The sequence below is a fragment of the Neolamprologus multifasciatus genome, chromosome 6 (genome assembly GCF_963576455.1).
Source record: "Neolamprologus multifasciatus chromosome 6, fNeoMul1.2, whole genome shotgun sequence".
Classification (NCBI taxonomy): domain Eukaryota; kingdom Metazoa; phylum Chordata; class Actinopteri; order Cichliformes; family Cichlidae; genus Neolamprologus; species Neolamprologus multifasciatus.
In genome coordinates, this window is record NC_140444.1 from 37,053,819 (window position 1) to 37,081,476 (window position 27,658).

The 27,658-nt window shown below is 39.9% G+C and overlaps 1 protein-coding gene across 3 annotated transcripts in view; it reads right to left on the reverse strand.

Moving 5' to 3' along the window:
- Positions 1-3,634: 3,634 nt before the first annotated feature.
- The window catches only part of LOC146517611 (heterogeneous nuclear ribonucleoprotein L-like), a 34,807-nt gene continuing 10,783 nt past the window's right edge, over positions 3,635-27,658 (reverse strand). Inside the window, exons 2-13 of one of the 3 annotated variants that reach the window (XM_085164026.1) lie at positions 26,082-26,200; positions 23,461-23,698; positions 22,866-22,953; positions 22,443-22,537; positions 22,280-22,352; positions 20,665-20,724; positions 20,301-20,536; positions 18,378-18,499; positions 15,799-15,997; positions 15,116-15,173; positions 14,886-14,984; positions 3,635-14,042 (exon numbers count right to left, since the gene is read on the reverse strand). In XM_085164026.1, the coding sequence (XP_085020152.1) occupies positions 13,987-14,042; positions 14,886-14,984; positions 15,116-15,173; positions 15,799-15,997; positions 18,378-18,499; positions 20,301-20,536; positions 20,665-20,724; positions 22,280-22,352; positions 22,443-22,537; positions 22,866-22,953; positions 23,461-23,698; positions 26,082-26,200 (1,443 nt within the window). In that variant the 3' untranslated portion in view covers positions 3,635-13,986. Of the gene's footprint in view, positions 14,043-14,885; positions 14,985-15,115; positions 15,174-15,798; positions 15,998-18,377; positions 18,500-20,300; positions 20,537-20,664; positions 20,725-22,279; positions 22,538-22,856; positions 22,954-23,460; positions 23,699-26,081; positions 26,201-27,658 lie in introns of all 3 variants that reach the window. The other 2 variants (XM_085164024.1, XM_085164025.1) reach the window with 2 other exon arrangements.

Here is a 27,658-nt window from a genome sequence, read left to right on the forward strand (position 1 = left end):
TGCCACCTTATCCCATAGAAATGATGCGATTCACATTCGTATATACGCAGCTAATCAACGTCGACAGGCTATGACAGCGTCCTTATGTGCCGACACCGGTGTTTTAGCTAGCAAAGCGGCATGGCTGATGTGTAGTGAAGCCACGTTAATGACAACATGTGTTGCTAGGCCATGTAAAACCAGAGTTGTGATAAAAGATATATGCAATGTTTGTTTTTTTTCTGAATACTATCGTTGTTTATATTTATTGTGGGAAGAAATGGTAAAAACGACATTTTATAAGGAAAACGCTCGAAAGCAATCTCCACATGTGAGCAACCCCCCCCCCCCCCCCCCCCCAGCCTTTCCTATTGGTGGAAAAATGTACTATGTGGACCAATCAAAAAATGATATGGCAACATGGCATTTAGTTGTTTAGGAAGAGGGAAGTTTTAGGAGTGACGGCGGTGTTTTGAGATGTGAGAGATTTGCACGTTTTGTAGCTGGGACTCCTTGAGCTGGAGTCCCAGCTACAAGCCTTATCTGCCTCTGCTGACTTTCCAGGTTCCATCTCCACGTCTGCTATAGCATTCGATGTCAGTAAGTGTATTTCTCTAGTGCTCGCTTTTAGGGAAGCTGAAGTTGATTCATACTTTGCAGCATTTGAACGCCTTGCTAGTGCTTTGCAGTGGCCTATTGATATTTGGCCCCTTTTGTTGCAGTGCAAACTGTCTGGCAAAGCTCAAGAGGTGGTGGCCGCACTTCCTTTAAAGGAACGCCTAAGTTATCCGAGAGTTAAAGCAGCTTTCTAGCAAGCTTATGAATTGGTCCCTGAAGCTTATAGGCAGAAGTTTCGACAGCAGAGGAAACTTCCAAACCTATGTGGAGTTTGCCAGAGAGAAGGGGAATCTCTTTGATAACTGGTGTCTTGCGTCGAAAGCCAGTGATTATGGCTACCTGCGAGAGTTAGTGTTGCTGGAAGACTTTAGAAAGCATTCCTGAATGTGTAGTTTTGTATTTAAATGATGTGATGTACTCACCTATAAGTCTTCATTCCATGTCAATGAGAAGCACGTGTTAGCTCTGTGCAAGAGCTCCACGTGGCTAATACATCTGTAATTGTTTCAAGCGTGTGGTAAGTGCTGATCAAGCCAGTAAAGAACAGCAAGCCTATTTTGTAGAACAGGATGTTTTAATGTCTCAGTGGTCTCCATCAGGTGTGGAAAGAGCAGACTGGAGTAAAGTTAGGCAGATTGTTATACCAACCATGTATAGACATAAGGTCCTGTCTTCTGCTCATGAAAGCCAGTGGTCTGGACACTTAGGTGTCACAAAAACATAACAGATTTTGTTAAAGCGTGTGTGTGTGTGTGTGTGTGTGTGTGTGTGTGTGTGTGAGTGTTTATGATGTACAGGGCCTCAAATGGGTATTCTGCAATTGATACACCATTATTTTTACATATTCACTGGTATTTAGCCCACATGGGATGAATGTGCCACAGGGCTGTGGTACATCGAATAACCAGCAGATGTCAGTACTTCCAAATCAGCTGTTGAACAGGGCTTCATGTAATCGCCTTTTAGCAAAGCAATTAGCAGCAGTGGTTCTTAACCTTGTTGGAGGTACCGAACCCCACCAGTTTCATATGCGCATTCACCGAACCCCTCTTTAGTGAAATTTTTTTTTTTTTTCAAATTCAAGACATAGATAAGTTTTTTACTGGTGCACAAAATGAGCCGTGCATGAACATCACCTTGTTCAAAGAACAAAACCAACACAATGCATGAACTTACAACAAATTACATACCTGCAAATCAGTGTGACTTCTGCTGTTGCCTTTGAGAGACCAGTTCAGATATGCGTGACTTCACCTTGGCAAATGCCAGTCTCATGTCATTTTCACAGAAAAGTCTGTTCCTTTTCTTAGTTTTTATGTCCAGCATCGTCGAAAAGGATTGCTCGCAAAGATATGTTGTAACAAATGGCATAAAAAAAATCCAGGGCTTTCTTAGCAATAATTGGATACTTGTCCATTTGTTGACACCAAAACGTTGAGAGCATTGTTGTTCTGAAGAGTTGCTGTTGAACCTGGCTCTGCTGAATTTCAATGATTTCGTCAAGGTATTCATCATTGACATCTGCCGTCTCAACAGCAAATGTGAACGGCTGTCTCACCCATGCTGGATATGACTCTCTTGTAGGGAAATATCTGTCGAGAGACTTTGCAACCTCATCTAAGTGCGTTGCAATTGTTTGCTTCAGTTCCGTGGATACAGAAATATCTCCGATTCCAGACACATCTTCGACCTTACTTACACAGTTGTCCAGAAGGGGGAAGTTTGCAAAGTTGTTGTTCTCTGTTCGTCGTTTCCATAACGTTAGCTTTTTTTTGAAAAGCCTTCAGGTGTTTTTCCACTTCTATGATATTGACTCCACCACCCTGCATCTGCTGATTGAGATGATTGAGAGCTGCGAATATATCAGCCATGTACGCTAAAATGAGAATGAACTCAGGATTTTTAAAGCAATCTGACAGTGTTGGTGCTCTTGCAAAAACAGGGCTAATTCCACACGCATGGCAAAAACATGATTCAGCACCTGTCCCCGGGATAACCACCGAACATTAGAATGGTACAGAAGTACCTCGAATTCAGAGCCCATTTCTTTACACAGCTCACTGAAGATGCGGTGCCTCAGAGCACTATTTCGCACATAGTTCACACATTCCACACATTCCACCACGGTTTTTAATACTTCTGCCATTTTTGGAGGCAAGGTTTTTGTTGCCAATGCATGCCTGTGCAAAATACAACGAGTCACAATGATGTGTGATGCATCGGCTTTTACTAGCGCACCAAAACCAGAGTTTCTTCCCAGCATGACTGGAGCTCCGTCCGTACAAACTGCAGAAACCATGTCCCATGAAAGATTGTTGTCTCTGAAGAAGTCATCCACAAGCTTCTTCACATCGGCTGCCTTAGTTGTTGTTGTAAGAGGCTTACAAAATAAAAAATCTTCTTTTATCATGTCATCTTTCACATAGCGCACAAAAACAGTAAGCTGGCTTAGATTAGCAACGTCTGTGCTCTCATCGAGCTGAAGGCTGAATTTTGCCGGGCTTGAAATCAGATCGGCGACTACTTGAGCCAAGATGTCTTTACTCATGTCTTCTATTCTGTCGCTGACGGTGTCATTTGAAAGAGGAATTTGGGATAATTTACCTTCAGCCACTTTTCCGAGTATCAGATTTGCCATCTTTAACGCGGCTGGTTTCACGAGTGTTTCACCAATGGTGTGTGGCTTGCCCTGCTTTGCAATCAGGTAAGCAACTTCGTACGATGCTGTGAGGATCGGTTTGTTAACGGGTACAAATCCAAGAGCAGGCAGAGTGGGCCTTTCATCGAATCTGGATCTCTTCAACTTGAATTCAGCAAGTGTTGTGTTCTTGTATTCCCCATCTCCATGCAGCTTCAAGAAGTATTCCTTTAGTTTTGCCGGTGCGAGACTAGAGTTGCTCAACTTGGCGTTGCAAATCATGCAGATAGGACGCTCACTCCCATCACGTTCCGGGATACATGTGAATCCATATTGTACATATTCATCCGACCACTTTCTTCTTTTGCCCGACATAGTTAGTATGGATTAAAATGTTAAAAAAAAAAATCGCACGAAGTACTACCACGACATTCACATGTTGACTACTGCGCGCGCTACATTCCCCGCAGCCCTGATTGGCCAAGCAGTGTAGCATGATCATCTGCAGCCAGTGATGGCCAGAAGGGGGCGTGTCATCACAAATTTACACGATAATTCAGGTGTGGCTGGACCTCTGCGACCTCCGCGGTGGAGGCTCTGCCGAACCCCTGAGACCGACTCACCGAACCCCTAGGGTTCGATCGAGCTGGTCTTCACCATGGACGTCCTCAAGTGCTCTGAGAACTGGGGTTACACAAGTAACCTAAAAGGTTTCGGTTCTCAGTGTAGTTGCTAGTGTTTTGTTCCAATAGTCACTGTTTTCAGTTTGCTCTTTAAATGTGTTTTTTTGCCATTCTGGAATTCCAGTAATCAGGCTGATAAACTGCTCGCTCTTTTATAAACTCTGCCTTCCTGTGAGTCTGCATATGGGTCCTAATCTCAATGACATTTATGACAAACTGAGAGTGAAAAGGTACCGACTTATGAAGGAGAATAGCTGCATGTCTAGCTTTGGATGTAAAGGGTGACTCATAGACACGAGAAATTCAATTAGCCCTATGTTTCCTGTGCTCCGTGGCTTTAACGCGTTTTTCTTGTATAAACATGAGCTCTGCCTTTAATGACTTGAGACTAAGGATATGGAGCCAACACAAACAACGAAAGTCGACACAAACCAAGAACACACACACACATCAACAAAGCCCTTACCCTATGTGTTGGGTCTGTGATTCCACAAGCCCCGCTGGTTTAGAGACTTATTCATCATGAAGAAAACAAGACAGTCAGCAATCGATCGATTTACTTGCAAGGGAGGCCTCGTTGGTGTCTACCATATAATGACCAGAATAAAAGGCTTGCTGCTTTATATTGGGAAAACAGTTCACACAATACACAATAGTTTACACGCACCTCCCCTCCTAACCCCCCTTGGTTACAAAGACAAGGCACTGTATGTATATGTGTGTGTGTGTGTGTGTGTGTGTGTGTGTGTGTGTGTGTGTGTGTGTGTGTGTGTGTATATATATACATCACAAGAAACAGATCTTCCAGATAGGATGCATCTGCAATAAAACACTACATCCCCCCCAGAACCTCGAGAGGCTGGGGAGGGGGATAAAAGGATTCCTTTCATCACAGAGTTAAAACAATGTAGAGATGGTAAGCATAAAAATGACAACATTTAACAATTAAGTCGCTGTAGCATCAATCATAGCATTGCAAACACAGGCTCTTGCTTTATTAATTGTTAAAACTCAAACTTACAGTGGTAACACAAAGTGTTTGCCCCTTTCTTGTTTTCCTTTTTTATGGTTGTCACCCTAAAATGTTTCAGATAACACAAAGATAACACAAGTAAACGCATGATGCAGTTTCTAAAGAAAGTTGCGATTGCCCCGTAAACCTAACTGGTTGGGCCAGCAACAACTGCAATCAAACATTTGTGATAACTGGCAATGACTCTTTTACAGCATGTGGAGGAATTTTTTCTCACTCATCTTTGCAGAATTGTATCAACTCAGCCACATTGGAGGGCTTTCAAGCATGAACCACCTTCTTAAGGTCATGCCGCACCATCTTAATTGGATTCAGGTCAGGACTTTGACTTTGCAGCTCCAAAGTCTTCATTTTGTTTTTCTTAAAGCATTTACTTTTGGACTTGCTGGTGCGTTTTGGATCATTGTCCTGCTGCAGAGCCCAAGTGTGCTTCAGGTTGAGGTCACGAACAGATGGCCGGACATTCTTCTTAAGGATGTTTTGGTAGACAGCAGATCACTACTATCACCATATTATTTACTATTGGTATGATATTCCTTTTCTAAAATGCTGTGTTACTTTTGTGACAGATGTAGCTGGGCACATGACTTCGAAAAACGTCAAGTTTTGTCTCGTCAGTCCGCAGAGTATTTTCCCAAAAGTCTTCAGGATCATCAAAATGCTTTCTGGCAAAACAGAGATGAGCTTTATGTAAACACTTTTTACACTGCTTTTTACACGTTTTACACTGCCATGCAGGTCACGTTTGTCCAATCTCGTCTTATTGTGTCCTTGGGCAAGACACTTCACCTACCGCCTACTGGTGATGGCCAGAGGGGCCGATGGCGCGATATGGCAGCCTCGCTTCTGTCAGTCTGCCCCAGGGCAGCTGTGGCTACACCTGTAGCTGCCTCCACCAGTGTGTGAATGTGAGAGTGAATGAATAGTGGAATTGTAAAGCGCTTTGAGGGTCCCGAAAAGTGCTATATAAATGCAATCCAATATTATTATTATTATTATTATGAACACTGACCTTAAGTAAGCAAGTAAGGCCTGCAGTTCTTTGGATGTTGTTCTGGGGTCTGTTGTGACCTCTTGGATTAGATGTCACTGCACTCTTGGGGTAAGTTTGGTTGGCAGGCCACTCCTGCAAAGGTTCACCACTGTTTCTTGTTTTCGCCATTTTTATGGATCTTGCGCTCAGAGCTTGTTCCTGTGCTGCCATGATTAGTACCTCTGTGCTGTCTTTTAGTCCAGCTTTATCCAGCCACTGGTAGGACTTCTGGATGTCAGCCACTTCCTCTATCTGCCAGTGGTACATACCGTGCAGGGGCCTATCCTTCCATGATGGCTCCTCCTCTTCAATCTCTTGCTCCTCCTCCTGCTGCCCAAGGTATTCACTGAGGATGCGGTCGGTCCGTTGGGGCCATTTTCCTGATGTATTCGTGGATGTTTGTTGTCTCCTCCTGAACTGTGGTACTGACACTCACTACTCTCCGGCCTCCTTCCTTCCACTTAGCATATTATCTCAGGGTGCTGGACTTGGGGTGAAATCCTCCATACATGGTAAGGAGCTTCCTCGTCTTAGATTTCAGTGGCTTCGATCTTCTCCTTTGGCCAGCTTATTATTCCAGCAGGGTACGTGATCACAGGCAGGGCATAGGGGCTGATAGCCCGGATCTTGTTCTTACCGTTCAGCTGACTCCTCAGGACTTGCCTGACCCTCTGCAGGTCCTTGGTGGTTGCAGCTTTCCTGGCGGCCTCTTCATGGTTTCCATTTGCCTGTGGGATCCCTAGGTACTGGTAGCTGTCCTCAATGTCTGCAATGTTGCCTTCTGGGAGTGTGCTCCTCTTGGTTCTGACTACATTCCCTGTCTTTGTTATCATCCATTGTCATTTCTCCAGTCCGAACCGCATTCTGATGATCGTTGCTGTATATCCTGGTGCTGTGGATCAGTGAACCGATGTCTTGTTCACTCTTGGCATACAGCTTGATGCCATTCATGTAAAGGAGGTGACTGATCATTGTTCCATTCCGTAGTTGGTATCAGTAGCCAGTCTTACCAATGATCTCACTGAGGGGGTTCCTATGCAGAACAGCAGTGGGGACAGAGCATCTGCTTGGTAGATCCCACACTTGATGGTGACTTGTGCTATGGGCTTGAAGTTGGCCTCTAGTGTTGTACGCCACAACACTAGTGTCGCTTCTGATGAAGGCTCTTAGGGTCCTGTTGATCTTGCACAGTTCTAGGCATTCATACTGTAGGTCTTCTTGTAATCCATCCAGCAGTGCACAGTCTTGGCTGGTATTCTTGCCATTTTTTTTTTGTAACCCCGCTCATGTATTGAGCCATGTGCATGCTCATCCTAGGTGATATGATGCCTGACAGGAGCTTCCATGTTCCAGCAGGTTATTGGGTGGATGGGACTGCTTCTATTCTGGCTGCTCGTGGAGTACAGCCAGCTTCTTCAGCCAGTAGGCACGAAACATGTTTTGGCCTGGTGATTTCCAACTCTTCATACTGGAGAATATCTCCCACTGTGATGGTTACTGGAGCCTGTTCAGGGAGGTTGTTGTGGTCTGCACTTAGATCCACTAGCCACTGAGCATCCTGGGTTGCGTCCTTCTCAACCAGTTAGGGGGTTGCGTCCTTCTCCCATATGCTTCCAGTCCTGTTCCAGTCCAACCTTAGTGGTGCTGTTCTCATATTGTTCCCCACTGAGACCTTGGTACGATCATTGTTCTATGGCACTTGGGACTTGGTACCCAATCTCTGGTGGGCGTGATAAAATTTCCCCCCTGACCTGTAGTTCTGGCTGCTCGTTGCTGTAGCATTTGTGTTGTACCCCATCAATCTCTAGCCGTGAGAGCAGTTCCTTCTTCCGAATGTTGAAACACTGAGCTACTAGTTGTTGCGCCTTCAATCTGGATGTTTCAAAGATTCCATCAGGCCCTCATCCTATTCGTGTAACCCCTTCCACTGGGGTTACTTGCGTAGCAGCTTCCAACAGCATGTTCAACAATATGATACAGCAGAAAGCAAAAATATTCAGTTCAACCACTAAGGGTTTACAAAATGCGTGTAAAAAAATAAAGCACACTGTATACAGATTTTAAAAAAAAAGAACAAAAAGACAAAAGAATAGAAAAAGAAAGAAAAAATATTTAAAAAATAGAAAAATAAATTGACCAATATTACAAAGAAGAATTAAAGGAAAATACTGGACAATAGCAAACACAATATTAAGGGAACATGGGGTATATTGAATATTATTATTAAACAAGCACAACAAAGTTATCCTCAGTATTTTATTGATAATGGCATCATAGAGGACAATGCTGCTGATGTAGTCAAGAGCTTCAACAGTTATTTTGTAAATGTTGGACCAAATCTGGCATAAAGAATTACAGAGCCTCTGTTGACTCTATCTAAAGCCTGATTGATAGGAATCCTAACTCAATGTTCCTTACAGCATGGGAAGAATAAGAAATAACTCCTGTCATAAATAAGTGTAAAAAACAAATCCAAAATACTAAAATTCACTTATCTAGTTCATTTTCACACTGCACAAGTTGAATTGAAAGCCTTTATTGTCATTATACATAGTATAACAAGATTTAAAACAGCTCTATAAAATTATGTTTAAAGCAATAACCAACCTACTTCCAGACAATATTCTAAAAGGGATGGGAAAATACAATCTGAGGAGGAAAATAAATGTAAAACATCCCTTTATCTGTACGGTTTTAAAAAGTTGTTGCATCTTGTATGTGGAGTATACCTGTGGAAAAGACTGGGTAAAAAGATGAAGCAAAATCCCAGTATGACTGTTTAAAAAGAGGCACAAAAATATGTTTTTCACAAAGGACAGGGAGTATGTAGGCTTGGACCTGGTGCTGTCACCCACTATTCGTGTGTGTGTGTGTGTGTGTGTGTGTGTGTGTGTCTGTAAACATATGTGTGTATACATATATGTATATATGAGCATGTATGTATTAAATATTTGTAAATATGCATAACTCTTAATGCATAACAGTACATTGGGATTATAAAACCATGTAACAAATTGGAAGGATTTATGAAAGGATAGGGCATAAACAAGGAGAAAAAGGGATTGATTATTAGTAGAAATATTAGAGGGATTAAATAAGCTTATGCTTCTTCCTAGTCCTTTTTCAACATGTTATTTATTATGATTATCTTGTTTTCACTATGTTTTGTTTTGATTGTGTTCTTCATTGCTGTTATATTATTTTTTAACATGTACAAAAAAATAAGACATTTGGCGAAGTGGTGAAGTTAGCCTGATCCAGACATGTAGCAAAATTATGTACGTATTTACATTGTGGGTTGGGTTTTTTAAAAACTTAGTCCATCAATCTTTAAATCTTCTGCCTGCTTTGGTTTCAAACGATGCAGGAACGTAGAAACAAAATAAAAATTCATGTTCAACGCATTTTTAATGATTCTATCTTGCTGGTTTATTTCTGTTAGTTAACAGAAATCAATAGTTTTATTAATTCTGTTGCTGTTCAGCATCCTTTCATAACACAAATACATCACAGCAAAAATTAATTAGTTTGGTTTAAGCAGTGTATTTCAGGTTTGATTGAAAAAGTTTGGAAGACAGCATTAGACAACATTATCCAGGGAAAAGAAGGTATGCTAGATAATCCAACAACTGGAAGTGCGAGCAGTACTCATCAACAACCATAAAGTGCATAAATGTTCCCGGGGTTAATGTTTTACTCATAGTGAACATAACACACAGTACTTTACAGCAGTTACACCCAGCACCTTCTTTACAAAATATTATTTAAATTTTGATGATGGGAAGAGTAAATACAACATCAGGGCGCTCACAGTATTAAACAGACATGAATTTATTAGTTGAAGTTGCTGTTTAGCTTTAAAGAACTACCAAATGAGTTCAGCAGTGGTTTAGTGGTTTTAGAACAAACTGTATTTTTGATTTAACCCTTGTGATGTCCACGGGTCATTTTTGTCCTCTAAAGAAATCTTTTGCTATCAAAAATGTGTTTTTTATTCATTAAATGGTCTGAAAATAACAGAAGTTATTCATTACTATACTATGCGTGATTGGAATAAGTTTTAAGTAATTTGATTTATTTATGGGGTTTTTATTGGATTTTATAACAGCTGCTGTCCTCAGGGGTCAAAAATGACCCCAAAGTACAAAGTGTTGCAAAGAGCCGTATTTTCACAACATACTGCTTTCAAACATCTTTGATCTTGGATCACTGATGTGTGGGGTCAAGCACTGGTCATAACAACCAAAACAACAACAACAACAGGCAGCACAATGAGGAGGCAGGTGCTCTATATTCAATGAAAGTTTATTTATACAGCGCCGAATCAAAACAACAGTCGCATCAAACTGCTTCGTATTGTAAGGTCGACCCTACAATAATACATACACAGAAAGTAGCTCACAAGCCTCCATTGCACTAGAGATTTGCATACTTTGATGAGCATACATTTTTTTACCATGTTGTGCAAAGCAATGAGCAGCAGGACAAAGCACATATTGTCCTCTAGTATAATGAGGAGGGAGAATCAATGTTCAGGAAGATCCAGGGTTAGAAGATAATGAAAATATAGCTAATATTTAGAGCACATGTTAACCTTTCTCTGAAAAAGCACATCACCCACCTGCAGAAGTGGAAGAAGGCTATGAAGTGAAGGAAAGTGATGAAGAATCTGAACTATGTTCAAGTAGGTTCTCAGGCCTCCAGGGCTTGGTAGTCTGAGGAGCTTGGAAAGAAAGTGACTGGGCTTCTTGAAGTTTCTTGAATTTTCAGGATGTGAAACTGAAATAGAAGATGTGTCAGAGGACTGCACATCTTCTATTTTAATTATGATGAAGACAAAGAATCAAGCAGGAAAGAGGAGTCAGCTGAGACAGAGGAGTATTTACAGTAATGTGAGGAAACATTGATCTGGTCTTCTATCCTTCCCAGTGTCAGACGATGCATGACTCTCTCATGTGCCTCAGAGAAAGACGATCTACCACAGTCCAAGCACATGTGCCAGGTCCCATACTCCTTCAGTTACTTTTCTACTCGAGTACTGAAAGCATTACACACAGTGTATTCTGCTTGTATTCTGCCTTTGAACGTTTACATGCCAATGGATGCATCAGAGACCAAGTTGGGGTTCAGTAACTTGCCCAAGGACACCTTGGTAAGAACTCCAGACTAGAGCACACAGAGATTGAACCAACAACCATCCAATCAGCAGATGACCTGCTCTACAGCCAACTCAATGACGAACAAGGAGGGACAACGAGAGAGGAAGAAAAATGGACCGAATGCAGCTGTAGGCATATGTGTGTGTGTTGATTCTTACTGCCGAGCATCCAGTAGAGTCGCTACGGCCAGTTTATGACATCCTGAGTCTGGTAGAGTAGTTTTAAAGGTGACACAAGATTAATCATAGAAGCACAAAAAGGATATCATTTCTTGATAAAGACACAATAGATGATCATCGTTCATGACACAAACGTGCTCCCATTTGAGGTGTATGGAGCAAGTGGGCCTGTCTCCTGCTGTGATGTCAGACCCTGGTACTGATCTGACTGTATGAGCACCAAGTCCCCTTCAGAGGACTCTGTCCAACAGAACATCCAAGTAAACCAGGGATGAGATAAAAACATGGGCAGCATGTGATGCAGGTCCAGCTGTACATGGAACATGCTAGTGTACGATGGCAAACCGTCTCCTGCAGTCAGGACACGCCAGTTGTCCCTAACATTGCAGAAGGTTTCCAAAAGAAAACAATCACCTGTAACAACTTGTTTACTGTATATGACCCTTGGCCTGCAAGTGCAGAAAGAAAGCTGTCCATGATGGGACCAGTGCAGAGGAATAAACCTGAGCTTCCTCCTGATGGGACCAGTACAGAGGAATGAACCTGAGCTTCCTCCTGCACTTGGGTAAAACATGGACACGCCTTTGTTCTTGCTTCAGGCTCTCATGTGTTCACTCAGACTCATGCCCTGGTGTCCTATCATGCCAAAATATAGAAAACTGTCAGGTAATGAGTTGGAATAAAGTTGAATAAAACCTTGAAACACAGAGATGGATGATATTTTATACTTCTTGCTTTATAAACAGTCAAAGCAAACGGGGTCATTTTTGAGCCCAGAGGACAACAGATGTGATTATTTGCTGCCAGTAAAAAACTTTAAGTAGTTTAAAAACAGCTTTCTAAATTAACTTTGACATAAACCCGTCTGTGATCATCTGTTAAAGCGACCGACTCTGGTTGTGAAACGATAATCACGATAACTGATGATTTAATTTATTTTTTACCCAAAAACAAAGAAAAAAAATCATTTTTATGAGGTTTTTATCAGACTTAAATTTGAAATGGAATAAAAAAAATGTTTAAAAATGTTTGAATTAAGTTTTAATTAAAAGTGGGGGAAAAAATCGACTTCATATTAATTAAGTATCAATCAAACCAGATGGGGACATTTTTGACCCCTGAGGACCACAGGTGTGATTATGTGCTGCCATATAAAATTTATAAATGGTTCAAAAAAAACTTTCTCACTAAAGTTCAACATACAGCACTCTGTAGTTATTCAGATAGTCAAAATTATCTGAACATTTAAATATTTTATTTTCTCAATTTGTTTTTGCTCAAAAACACAGTGTACTTTATGTAAACAAGATCTGGTGGCCCTAAAATGTAAAATGTTGGGTAAATTTTGTGTTAATGTGTTGGTCTTAAATAAAACTAAGGTGTAACACTGAATTGATTGACAATTTATACTTTATATTTTAAAAAACACTCAAATGAAGTGGGGACATTTTTGACCCCTGAGGACCACAGGTGTTATTATGTGCTGCCATTTAAAATTTATAAACGCTTGAAAAAAAACTTTCTCACTAAAGTTCAACATACAGCACTCTTTAGTTAGACAAATAGTCAAAATTATCTAAACAATTAAATATTTTATTTTCTTGTTTTATTTACACTCGAAAACACAGTGTACTTTATGTAAACAAGGTGTGGTGGCCCTAAAATGTAAAATGTTGGGTAAATTTTGTGTTAATGTGTTGGTCTTAAGTAAAACTAAGATGTAACACTGAATTGATTGACAATTTATACTTTATACTTTAAAAAACAGTCAAATGAAGTGGGGACATTTTTGACCCCTGAGGACCACAGGTGTGATTATGTGCTGCCATTTAAAAAATTTAAATGGTTCAAAAAAAAAATTCTCACTAAAGTTCAACATATAGCACTCTGTAGTTAGTCAGATAGTCAAAATTATCTAAACAATTAAATATTTAATTTTCTTGTTTTATTTTCGCTTAAAAAACAGGGTGTATTTTTTGTAAACAAGGTGTGGTGGCCCTAAAATGTAAAATGTTGGGTAAATTTTGTGTTAATGTGTTGGTCTTAAGTAAAACTAAGATGTAACACTGAATTGATTGACAATTTATACTTTATACTTTAAAAAACAGTCAAATGAAGCGGGGACAGTTTTGACCCCTGATCACCCCAGTTGTATGGAAATCGGGGGGACATTATGAGGGTTAATATAAGTTTATTAAAAGGCTTTTTTCATATTTTTAAGTTGAGGCAAAAGTTTTATGCAGGTGGGCTTTAATAATGATATAAGCTCTCTATATTTTCTCTTTAATTACACAAATAAAATAAGGTTGTTATCATCATTTGTCTTTGGACTGAACACAGAACTAAGCACAAATGTTCCTAATTGCTTCCCATTAGATTTTTCCCAGTGTACTCCATTTTAAGTCCCTGTAAGGAATTTAACTAATTCAAACACTTTACATTCAAACAAATTACACTGAAACTATGAGATGAAATATTAACAAATGTTAACAAAGAAAAGTCTGGCTCATTTATCTAATTTTCAAGGGTGTCACTTGTTTAGTTTATTGCTAAAATCTTTTTTTTCTACATTGACCACACAGCAATCATCCACTGAAAAAGTAGAATTGTTTCAAGGAACAAATGAACTCTTTTCCAGTTTGTCCAGGTCATCTTGTTTCTGGGTCACAGATGGGAGGAGGTGGAGAAGCAGAGCTTCAGGGTGAAAGGGCTGGAGCTATCTGCAGGTTGGAGAAAAGATATTGACTTATTGTGAAAGACCATTCCTGACATTCAGTTTAACATCACAAACATATGAGACGTTTGTATTGTCCTGAAGTTTGAATAATGCTTATCTGTTTGATGGCGTTCTATTTTCTTTACTTATTTTTTTTACCCAACCTATGTAAAGCCTCATCTAATAGTGTTATCTAATAGATAATCTCATATGAGAGGCTGCACTCTGCACTGACCATGCTGAAAGAAAGGGGAACTGAACAAAACATTATACCTTATGTTAGACCGATCAGGACCTTGAAACCCATTCATCTTGTCTGTTAACTTCATCCTTCATTCTAGGTAACTAGTCTTAATTAGTCTTATCTATTTTTTCTAACTTGAAGACAAAATAATTAATTCTGATTGTTGTAATTATCCTATTTCAGTAATCCTTACTGCATGACTTTATTTTATATTATATATATATATTATTATATTATATATTTTACTATAATAAGCTGTGTATTGCCATCCTCTTTCCCCTTGTCCTCACTGACAGTGTGTTTTTCCTAGTTTTCAGTTTACCCTTTTGAATTTATGTTTCTTTTTGATTATTGGTACCAGCCAATAAACATTCTGCTTTAAGTCTGACTCAGTCATCCTCTGCGTGTCTTGGACCCTCTTTCACACTTTCTGAAGCAATATCAGAACATGTCTTTAGCGACTGGTTTCACAGGGACTGCCAGCAACCTTCAGCAAACACTTCAAAAGTGGGAAAATATTCTCTCGACTTGTGACTGAGGCCCTCAGAGAAGCTGCTGCTGTCAGCAGTTCTGATACAGGCTGAGAATCATTTGAATACTTACTGGGTATTCGGATCTGGTGGTGGTTGAGGACTGTCAGAGCCTCCACAGCTTCAGTTTTACTGTCAAACTCCAACAGACCAGACAGAGTCTTTGAGCTGGCTGCTTAGAGGAAGATGGGGGAAAGACGGAAATGTTTATAACAACAAAAACCACACGTGTACACAGTGAATGATATCTCCTGATGCCTGGACCTGAGGAGTTATTATCGCTGCTTAATTGGTTAAACTTACGTTTGGCGTCAAAAACCTTGAACTTAGAGAATGCTGAAATGTTGTATTCAGTACAGAGCTGTTGGCAAGAAAGATAGAAAAGCATTTTTAAAAGCAATTCCTGCATTTTCTTTTGTTAATATAAAACCAAACTAAAACTTGACAAAAAGTGTTGGTTGTCAATGTTGGTTGTCACTGCTGAAAATACGTTTACAGTAGTGATCTTAAGACCACAGGCAAAACTGAGTAACTTGAAGATTAAATCTCCCTGAACAAGGTTATAATGATGGTATACTAGGTTTAAAATGTCAAGATGTATCGTGTGTAAAATCAAAACATTTAGAAAGTTTAATTTACTGTTTATTTTATTTTATTTTATACATCTATATATAGTCAAGATGAGGACTTACAAAGTAACAAGTCTATTCCATCTATTTATTCCATAGTAATTATTTGTTGTCTATTCTGTTACGTACACTGAGCAGAAAGAAAATAACTTGAGCCCATTTCTTTCTATGTGTGAATAAAGATGCTTCCAAACAAACAACCAACATACCACTCATTATCTTTGAATGATCCTTTCAAAGTTCAAGGCGTGCCACAGTGGAGCGCATACTTGTCTACTTAGAAAGCTCACTTGGAGTAGACATTAAGTCGAGCATTTCTCCATTGAAATAATAAGTCTCATGCAGGTGTGGCCTTGCCTTTTGCAACTGGTGTTGATTGAGGTTTGGTGGGGCATTGTAGAAGTGCAGCACAGTGGCGGGTGGCTGGATGATGTTCCTGTTGCTCTGTGCACTGCTGAAGCGGTTGTTCCTTGTTAGACTAAAGTCCTGGTAGCTGCAGGTGCCGTCACCCAGCTCAAAGACCTGACTGGGAATCACAGCTTGTTGCTTGGACACACTGAGCAGGGTCAGATAAAGAGATGTGTGATAGACAAAGTATTGTAAGGACATGTTATCAGTGTGAGCCAAAATCCTTTGCGTCAGTCTGCTTGTTAAGGCTTTTTCTACTTTCTGTACAGTATGATTTCATGGAGGGGGGATACCTTACCAATCTGAAGAGAGTTGGCTTAACATTAAAAAAGTGAACTCAAGTGGCTTGTTTCAGGTAACAGATAAAATAGATCCTTTAAGTTCTGGGCAGATAGTCACTGACTGAAGTAATGAAAAAATACAATAATGCAATATTTCTACAAATTTGCAAAGGCTGGAACAGCCCAACATATTTTATAAAAAAAAATAGAGGCTAACTGCTGTTATTTATGTAAAATACAAGTGACAGCTTGTAGGAATTTTCAGTCCTTGGAAAGTTCTTGGATATCAGGTCTTAAAAAAACGTGTTCCTTTCCTTTATTTAAACATGCACGTCTCTTCTCAGTTTTGACCTATGATCATGACATGAATATCACTAGAGCCAATGTCAGCGTCATGTACTCTTAGCTAGCAGTTAAGATATTTTGTTATCCGGTCCTTCAGTCTGACGTCACTAGCCGTGTCTGGGCCTAAACTCCGCTGCAGGTCCATATATCAAACGATCACTATGGCATTACTGAGAGTTGAAAAACTGTCTAAAGTCTTTCATCTTTAATAAAATGATCAGCGTTCTGCTCTACCAGGTGTAACAATTGAGTTTAACATCCAGGCGTCCATGAAAACGGAATTTATGACATTTAACGGAGTTAGAAGTTAGCAGGAAGTTAGCTCGCTAACTTCCATCTAAATACAATATAGCATATCCTGACCAGAGATGGGCAAGTAACAAGTAACGCGTTATTGTAATCCGATTACTTTTTTCAAGTAACGAGTAAAGTAAGGGATTACTATTGCAAAAACGGTAATTAGATTACCGTTACTTTCCCGTAGGAACGCTGCGTTACTGCGTTACTAAAACCGTGATTTTTTGCGAGAACGTCTCATGACAGTGACGTAAGCGAGTGCGTTGTTCGTGACAACAGCTGTGTGCAGATCAACAATATCGAGTGCAGAGAGAGTATGAGCATGCAGCGTTTAAAGCGTGGAAGTACTGACCTTACTTTAAGTTTGATTCTGTAAAAAGTGACAAAAACATTAGTGTCCGTTGTGCGTGGGAAGAAAACTTCTTTTTACAGCGAAAAAAACCCCCTAAACTTCCAAAGGAGCATCGAGTGCGCTACGACGTAATGGGAAATTCACAGAGAAACTTGCGGATTCTTCAACTGACCGCTGCGGCACACCTGCACCAGGGCAAACCTCCGCCTACCCTACTCCTGCTTTACAGGTGAAAATAGAGCAACAGGACCGCTAGTCTTTGACTTTATTTATTTTCTGCTGTGTTTTACTTGCATCTATTTGAAAGAGTGAGTGTAAACACAAAAAAATTTTGCTTGATGCATGAAGTTAAAAGATTAAAACTAATAAAACAAGTTTAAAAAGGGACTTTTCCATTTGATTACATTTTGTATGATGGATTATGTAGAAAAAGTAGAATTGGGCTGAAAGATCTATCACTTTATCACCTATTCAGGTTGTAAATCGTGTTTTTAAAAAGTAACTAAGTAACTAAGTAATTAAAACTAAGTAATTAATTACTTTTGAAAATAAGTAATCAGTAAAGTAACGGGATTACTTTTTTGGGGAAGTAATCAGTAATTAGTTACTGATTACTTTTTTCAAGTAACTTGACCAACACTGGTCCTGACTACTGGGTTTTGGAAACAAATTAAAACGTACAGCTCTGTTATCACTTCCAACATAAATGAAGAAGATACACTAGCTGGTATATAACGATGTGCTACGTGACCGCTAGCGACACAGCTATGTTAGCATAATATAAACAAGCTAACTTTTTTCCCACTCGATAAAAGTTAACGTGAGTGTTCTCGGTGGTCAGGAACAAATGTAATCGCATGGCAGGATGCTGTAAAAGGACCAAACTTCAGCCAGGAGAACAACTGAGATAATCCATCCACAATACGAGGTTAGTCATTCATATACTGCTGCATGGGCTGGGCTGTAGTTACATCCTAAGGTTTTAAAAACTGAGCTTAAATAAATGATTAGCGGTAATAAAAGACGAGGGAGGTCAACAGTGATCACTGACTGTTTTAGGAGCTTTTTGAGATTAAATAGAAGAAAATACAAAACATTAAACATGTTAACAACACAAAAGCCATATTAAACGCAGACTACTTTAGGCCCGGAAGTAGGATTCGTCACGTCATCACTTAACGACCGGATAGACTACATCAGACTCCCAGACCCCAAGTGTCTTCAAGTCTGAAGCATGCATATTTAGTGCTTACCAGACGTTGAATTTCTTGCCAAATACTTTGATACCATTTAGGTGAGTCACAGCTCGGTCCACAGCATACTCATCACCCATCTCTACCAATGCTGTGCCTGGAATGCTTTTCATGAACTTCACCTGCAAACACAGAAGATATTTTCTTTAGCTGAAGAGCTACCTTTTTGCAGCATGCTAGCTGCTGATAACTGCAGTATTTATTTAATTTGCATGAGTGTCACCATCCCCTTAACCCTGCCCCTACTCTCTCTACTGCAATTTTTAAAATCATTAATATCGAAACTAAAATATATTCACTTGCTCTGAATATAAAAAGTCATGGGTCACAGGAGGGAAGAGATGTTGATTAGCGCAGGCTTGAAATTACATGCTATTGATGCCCAAATCACCCACCCAAACAAACAGTGGATGCAGCTTGAAGGAGAAGCCCAGTGAAGTGGATAGCTACAAACTGCAGGCTAATTAGTGTTGTTGAAGACGTGTAAGAAATCAGTACTTCAACTTTTACTTGAGTAGTTTTTAACAGTAGTATTTGCATAGTACAGAATGTCTGTACTTTTGCCAACTCTGCAAAAGACTTTTTAAGATAGAAGCTACTCGCTTTTCTTTAAATGGCAGGTCAGTTGCTCATTTTTTTAAAAAGTAGTCCATTTCCATTTTAACTGCCTTACTAATTCATACATTTACAGAGCACCATTCCTCCTTAGCAAACCATTTATAAATACAGATATTATTATGATAATGATAATAAATATGATTGTGATCATAAACAGCAATGATGCAGTTGCAGTGATAGCTGTACATAGTGACACCAGTATAGCAGTGACAGTAGTACATGGTGTAACAGTAACAGATGGATAAACATATGTACATTTATAAATGACATACTGAGGAGGTGTAAAGAAATATGTACATGATGACTTAAGGACTTTCTAATACCGTACTAATGCTTAATAGTGGGACATTTTTATAAAGTGCCACCAATACAGTAAATGAACTTTGTAGACAGCTAATCCGTGGCTGTAAAAATTTTTTTAATGCATACCTTATTTCTCAGTACACCATCTGGGGGAACACCTCTTTAATGTTTTAATTAATTAATACATGCATGGTTACGGCATACATGAGAAGTTAATACAGATTGATGATGGTCCATGAGATTTTGCTTGTTTGTTTTTTCTTTTTTTATTAAGTTCGAACTGGCCCTGCGTTCACTGCCTGGCACTGTGGAACCCAACTTGCATTTGATCTCTACAGGCTAGGCAAAGGCACCCTGACTATCCATAGGTATTGGAATTAAATCCTTCACCCATTGTTGGACCCTACACTGGCGTATGGGTCGTAGGTTGGTCTTGGTTCAAAACAATGCCGGCTCTCATATTGCCAGAGTAAACAGGGAGTTCCTAAAGGACACCTCTGGGGCATTATGTTTTGGTCCATTTGACACCCCCAGGTTGCACCTCAGACTGTTCAGAAGCTCAATGATGTCCTGGTCCAAATGTGGGAGGAGATTCCCCAGGACAACATCCATTGTCTCCTTAGGAGAATGCCCCAACATTGCCAGGCATGTATGCAAGCACATGGGGGTCATACAAACTACTGAGTGCCATTTTGAGTTGCTACAAAATGGACTAGTGTGCTGCATCTTTTTCACATTTTCATTCTGTAAGTTGCTAATTTTTATTTCCATCCAATGATGTGGCATCCTTTTGTTCCAGTATAGCTATCCAGAATAATTATTTTTTCCATTGAGATCTGATGTTTTCTTTTTTTGAGCACTGTAAAAATAAACTAAATCATACATACCTAGAACATAAGTTATGATTAAGATTTATTAAAAGAAAATTATAGGAACTATTGTACAATATATGTATTTTGATATCAACATGACCTCTAAAAGTCAGCGAGGATTCTTACACACCTTCTCGACATTGCCGTAGAGACAGAAGAGGTTGAAAATACGGCTGCAGTTCATCTTAACAGGATGGAGACCGCTCACCATGGTGACAGAGCTAGTAATGCTTTTGCCAAGGAAAGAGGAAGAGGATGTGGGGGAGGTCTTCTGGAGTAGCGGGTAAGAGATCCTCTCCTGCACCTCCTCGCTGTACCTCCAGTTCTGGCTTTTAGCAGGTAGAGGCAAGAGGGGCCAGTGTGCACCTGCAAAGATACGCACAGATACTCAGGGGATATTATGTGGTACAGTGGACTCACAGTAATTGCAGTGAAACAAGTGGAAGAGATAACATATAGGCAGCTAGACGGGGAGGGATGAAGACAGACAGTACCACCGCCATTAGATGGATGCTCTCCCAATATGGCATGACGTTGTCTCCCCTTCCCCCGCTCTGTAACAAGCAAACAAAGTGCTCAAATGGGGTGATACAGTACTATTAGGTCTTTAAGATAAGATGGGGCCAGATTATTCAAGAACTTGTATGTGAGGACAAGGATTTAAAATTTGATTGTAGTTCAAAGAGGGAGCCAGTGAAGAGAAGGCAGTATGAGAGAAAGAATATGTTATCTCTTTCTGGCACCTGTCAGGACTCTTGCTGCAGCATTTTGGATCCACTGAAGGCTTTTCAGAGAGTCTTAAGCGCAGTTGGATAATAATGAATTACAGTAGTCCCGCCTAGAAGTAATAAATACATGAACTAGTTTTTCAGTGTCACTCTGAGAAAGGATGCTTCTAATTTTAGAGATATTGTACAAATGAAAGAAAACAGTCCTACATTTTTGTTTAATATGCACACTGAAGAACATATCCTCTGGTCAAAAACAATTTTCAAGATTCATCAGTGTTACTGGAGGACAGGGTAGCGCCATCTAGAGGTTAGATAGCATACTAGTTAGATAACATACTTGTAAGGCCAAATACCTTCAGTTTTATCTGAATTTAAAGGAACAAAATTAGTGAATGCTGCCTGGTTTTCAGTCCTAAATGTTACTTAAGTCCCGGTACAAGCAGGATTCAGGATTCATTGCACTAATGTTAATGGTAACTTGGTTATTTTGCTGCCTCTGCTTGGTGCTGTTGAGCCAAATACACTCAGTGTGCTAGTGTGCCAAATGGGATCTCAACTTATTTAATACCTCTAATAAGACAAAAAGTAAATGTGGAGAAACTACTGCTCTTATGTTATTTTTGTAGTGGTTCATACCACTTGAGTCTGTCACCATTTTGTGTATCCAGCCGTTTCCCCTGATTTTTTTTTCTCTCTGAATGTAAAGCACAACATATGTACCTCCAAGTAAAAACGATGAAAAGCAGTGAAAAGTTCTATATTCCGTTTTATTTAAAAAAAAAAAAACGCTGTGCGTCGCCAGGTGTTTCATCAGATTCGAGGAGTTACCTCATTTGCACAGTATCACCTTAAAGCACTTGTTGCAGGCTGCTGAGTTTGCATCTTTTGCTGTGAAGTACAGCCAGACTTTGACCGCTTCACCTTGGGCGTTTTTAATCTGTAGCTCTGCTCTAAAAGAACGTACGTACCTGGGCCCGCCTACTATCCTCGGAAACGTAAAATGATTGGCTAGAATCTAGTGTATCACAGCTCAGGGGAAAAAAAGCACCGAAATGTGCGCTGCTTTTCGGTCTGGTTACTACCGTTTATGACAGAACCGGTGCCATGATACCGGTACCCATCCCTAGTAAAGGCAGTGGCTCATTAAAATACTGAGATCAGCCATCTGACAAACAAAACAAAACAAAAACTGCTGGTCAAAAACAAAACCTCTGTTTCTATGCTCTATTATCATAAACATTCATGTTCATGATAATGGGAAAAAAACACTTGGAACCAGCTGCCTCACCAACACTACAACTCCACTGAGTATGACATCCAGAATACGTCATTGTGTGTATGTGTGTTTGCTTTCATTGATCGGAGATTAAAACGCTACCTCGGTGCAGGAGGAAGGGTTTGGTGTAATCCCAGCTGGTGTTGTTGTTGCAGATGACGTTCAGTCTGTTCGGCTGCAAGGGGCAACAGAGCACAGCACCTCTTTTTAGATGTGTGTTCATGTGCATGGGCATGACTGTGTGAGTGTATGTGCATGTGTTTACCCGAGCGTATTCAATCTTGAGTGTGCAGCAGCCAGCATAGATGTCAGCTCCATTCAGAGCCAGTTTGGCCTTCTGAGCATCCTTTACTGACTCAAATGTTAACAAGCTTGTTAAGGTTGACTCATCAGGATTAGCAGAGAAAAACAAGACTACCACAGCCCTCAAGATGATGCACTGTCAGGTTTAATGAAGTGAACTTTGATCTGGCATCAACAAAACACATCCAGTTAGCTATAATCCTCTTCTACCATCCTGTGTTCATTATTTTGTATCCAAACGAGTCTATTAAGCTCTGAACTGGAGCTTAGAAAAATGAAAACGCATGTTGGCATTTCTCTGCTAATCTGTGATATACCCCAAGCACACATGCAATTGTGTGCGCACACACACACATACACACACACACACACACACAGTCAGGATATTCAACCATGGCCTGGATGCCGTTGCGTTTGAAGATGACAATACGTAGGACGTTACCAACTGGGTTGCACACAGTGTACAACACATCCTGAGAGAAAGACAGAGACCACACTGTAAAAACTGCAACGTACTTACTGGTCACCAAGAAAATGGACTTAAGAAAACGGAAATGGAAAATGGGCTTTAACACTTAAAACCTTTACATTTATGAGCTAGTTTTGACTAAAAGTTAAAAGCTTACATTATTTTACAAATAAGCAGTGAGACATTAGCACTAATCTAAATTACAAAGATATTGTTGAGGATGTATACACAGATAAAGAATGTATTCACAGAGCAAAGGCACAGAGGGTTTGTTAATAATAGATGTCTGACAATGTAAGCTTGTATCTCTGTATCTCAGAAGGCAGGGTATTCCTGAGGCAAACCTTTTCAGTAATGTACAATGACTGTAATCATTATTAACACAGGAGCAGGCGTCCTTGAAGGGCAAAAAGAGACCTGGTTAAAGAGTTTTAGCTCAGATAGCAAAAAGTTTCTTTTCTAACACAAGTTGAAGATATGATAAGACTCTTAGGTGGGGTAAAGGACTTACAGTGGTAATGGGATACCGAGGGTTCTGTATGGACAACAGGAGGACTTTGTTTCCACTGGAGGGGTCGTCTGTGTTGGTGGGTCTGGTGATTCTCTGGCTGGTAGAGAAGTTAAAAAAAGCCTGCTGCTCAGCGACGTAGACAGCATCACGGGTTCCGAATGACACGCAGCGCTCAGCACTCTCCACGCTGTCGAATTCCACCAGAGCCTGACGCTTGAAAGGCATCATCATTACATAACTGCCGATAGCGGAGACAAATGTGAAGGTTAGAGAAGGTGAGCAGGTAAAGTAAAAGTATGTACATTTTTATTTCTATAGCATCTTTCAACATAAACATCACCAAGTGCTTCACAAGAAATTACCATAGTGTCCCAGAAGAGTTAATGAAATCCAAGTCGAAAATCATGACTACTGGCACAAGCTGCACTTTGAAATCACTTCAGCAGGTCACGCAGCTATCAACTTTTGTAACCTTGCATGTTTTGCCATTGCTGCAAAAGCAAGTATGAACTGATGTGACTGTGCGATCATGACATTGTGAATATAGATCCAATCAAGAACACTTATTCTATACTGGAATTTCTGTCGTTATTATCTGTGATTAAGGTAAATCACAAAATCTCATGCACATGTGCCAACTGGAAGGCAGCCTGTTTCAGTTATTTCCTTTTTTTCTCCATTCTTTAAACTTTTGTTCTTAGTTTTTTGTCTTTTACCTATTAGTAGCGTGTTAGTGTGTTTCAAATTGTTTTCTCTCAAACATGTGGGTTGAGAAAGTTTTGCCGTGGACTGGGGGTACGCATTTTGGAGGACTATAAATACCTTGGACTAAGCACAGATAATAAATTGGACTGGGTAAGCAACACATGGATTGTGACCCAATGGTGTCAGACAGGGTGGGATTTTGTCTCCAATTTTAATTAATTTATATGTTGATGATTTCTCCATATAGCTGAGAGCCTGTAACACTGAGCGTATATTAGGTAAAACATGGATAAATCATCTTATGTATGCAGATGACCTGGTTGTTTTTAGTCCCAGTAGTGCTGGATTACAGGAGCTTAATATCTGTACTGAATATGGTCTGCAGTATGATATAAAGTACAATGCTATTAAAAGTGCTATTTTGATATGTAGAACCAAGCAGGATAAACAGCTAGATTTCTCTGTGTTTAACTGTCCTAAAATACTATTGGGGTTCATAAAAAGGTGAAATACCTCGGTGACTTTATTGTTGATCAAATGAATGATGATGATGACATATACAGACAACGATGCAAGCTCTATTTGCAGGCAAATACTATTGCACGCAAATTCAGCTTTTGTTCAGTTCCAGTTAAAGTGACTTTGTTCAAAGCGTGTTGCACACTACTATATACTGCCCCCTTGTGGCCATCTTAAAAGCAAAGTAGCATGCAGAAGCTGCATGTTGCATATACATGATGCAGTGAGGAAATGTTCAGTGCATAGTAAGCATTGGAATCCCTAGTCACATTTGGTGCTGCGCACCTGTAGATGAAAGAGCAGCCAGGCATGTGACTGTAATTAACTTCCCCGCCACAGGGTGTCATTGCTACACATCCCAACTGTATGTGTGTACATAGTCTACAGCAGGGGTGTCAAACTCAAATACACAGTGGGCCAAAATTCAAAACTGGAACAAAGTCGCGGGCTAACATTAATATTTATTGAAAAAAAAAATCTTCCTCCAGATATAAGAATGAATCTCTTCTTATGGACTCAAACAAGTTTTGCTGAAAAACTGAATATGGAACAAGCAAAGCTTAATACTAAACAATATATATATTAGCTGTATAATACCAGTAGGCCAGCTCTAATAATAATTTGGTATTCAAAGGAGCTTGCAAAGAAAAGCGTCTGGACGTTTCACCTCTCATCCGAGAGGTTTCTTGATGAGAGGTGAAACGTCTTCAAGTAACTTAAAGAAGTCCAGACGCTTTTCTTTGCAAGCTCCTTTGACTACGATGACCTGGATGACTGAGAACCTTCACAGACAATAATTTGGTATGGCTTCGCAGGCCAAATGTAATTAGGCTGCGGGCCAAATTTGGCCCGCGGGCCAGAGTCTACAGCAACATTTTGATGTTTGTTTCTTGCCAAAAGAAAAACTGCCCAAATGTCAGGACCCAAGGTTAATAACAGTGCATTAGCTAGTATATCCTACTTCACTCATTCCCAGGTAAATATAAAGAAACTGACACTGGCTGCCTTCTTCCACTTGTCAAAGTTGCTCAGATGTTTGACCATTTTTTTGTCATGAAATTTAGGAATTTACTGTTTATTTGGTACCTAATATATCACACCATTTGACAGTGCTAACTTTGCATGTCAGTTTTTGTCAGGGATGTTTCCAATTTTTAATTGGTCTTTCTAGTCATTTAACACTAAGGCATTTGTTTCATACAGTTTAGGGTTGCAGCTTGCTAAACAAGCTTTCTAGCACAAGCTCAAAATGATGTCATGCCTGTACATTGCAAGGTGTGCACTAAAAAAAAGTCGATGATACCAAAGTCAATGTGCAATGCAATTCCAAGCTAAATAAAAGTGTGTTAATATTTTTTAAATGGCCTCAACAGTATTTAGAGTTAAACCAGGACTACCAGATGTTGCCAAACTTGTCAAGTGCCTCCACTAGGTCACCTTCCACCACAGCATCGCAAAGTCCTCGAACATGGACAACTGGAGATGGGGGGATGCGACGACTGTCATCCAAACAATCCTGTAGAGAAAATAAAAATGAACTCAGATGTTTTCTTAATTTTACTTTGCACAAAGAAAATGTTTGCTTACTAGCGTAACCGGGGTTCTTTGAAAAGTGAGTTCAGTATCCCACTATGGTAAGCAACCTCTGGCATGACCAGTCACTTCAAGGACTTGCTGACAGGTGTCCTCTACATAAACATTCCTAAAAAGGTCCCATGAGGCAGTCATTCATCTGATGGAATGTGCACACAGCTGCACAAAAGGCTGTGGTCCACCTTGTTGGAAGACTGGACCTCTACCACCCAGTCGGACAACCCCTGGCGAAACATAGACTTACCTTTAAAGAAGGAGCTACAAAGATTTGGTTGCTTTTCCTAAACCCCTCAGTCCTGTCTAGATAATTGCTTAATGTATGGATAAGGCATAGTGGATTAAAGTGGTTCTGGCTCTCATCTGCAAATGGCAAGTAGAGAAAAGCTAATAAATGGAATGGACTGGTTCTTACATAGTGCTTTTCTACTCTACATGAGCACTCAAACCACTTACAACTCTCATTCATACAAATACCTTTTCTATATGTAGGTGTGTTCGATCTAGCACTCACACAAATCATACTCCAATGGATGTATCAGAGATCAACTTGGGGTTACTATCTTGCCCAAAGATTTTTGGCATGCAGGCTGGAGTTGCCAGGGATCAAACCACCAACCATCTGATTGGGAAAACTGCAGGCAGTACCTCACTGACCCTTTTGGCTGATGCCAAAGCTAGCAATAGGATACTTTACTCAATATACTCTACAGGTGCAAAAGGTAGCTCTGAGTGTGCCTCTAGAACTTTGTGTAAATCTCAGGAGGGAACATAAACCTCATTAGAAGAGGAGTAGCCACAATCTTAGTCTTAATCAGTAATGCTCAGTATTGACATCTATCAATGATCACTGATAGCTATCAGTGAAACTGTTTGTTGCACAGTGTCTAGCACACTGTTGTTGTGGTAGACAGGCAGGTCCGCAACAACATATATTCTTGCGATAAAAGCTATATAATTACTGTGTTATAACAGTTATTTCAGTAAAAACCCATGTTTAAGGAAATTCTGCAGTTATTATTTAAGTCCATAAATGAACATGAATTCCCAAAAGAGGGTCTTCACTCAAAATCACTGGAAAATGAGAAAGTGAATACAAGTTAAAGATGAATGAATTAAAATGCAAATAAATAAAAACTGTGCATAGGCAAGGCACAAAAAAAGATATCAATTGAGTGTCACCATCAACAAAGTCGCCCAGCTCACACCAGAAAGTGCTAGAGCCATTGCATCATCTCTCTCTCCCTATATCACCAAATCAGGAAAAAAATGTAATGATGACAACCATAATGCCCATCGTTGAAGTCATGGGCCCAGATAGAAATATAACTTTGGTTCACTGACTGTGGCCTGAAAATGACAAGAGAGAACTGCCAGACCCAAA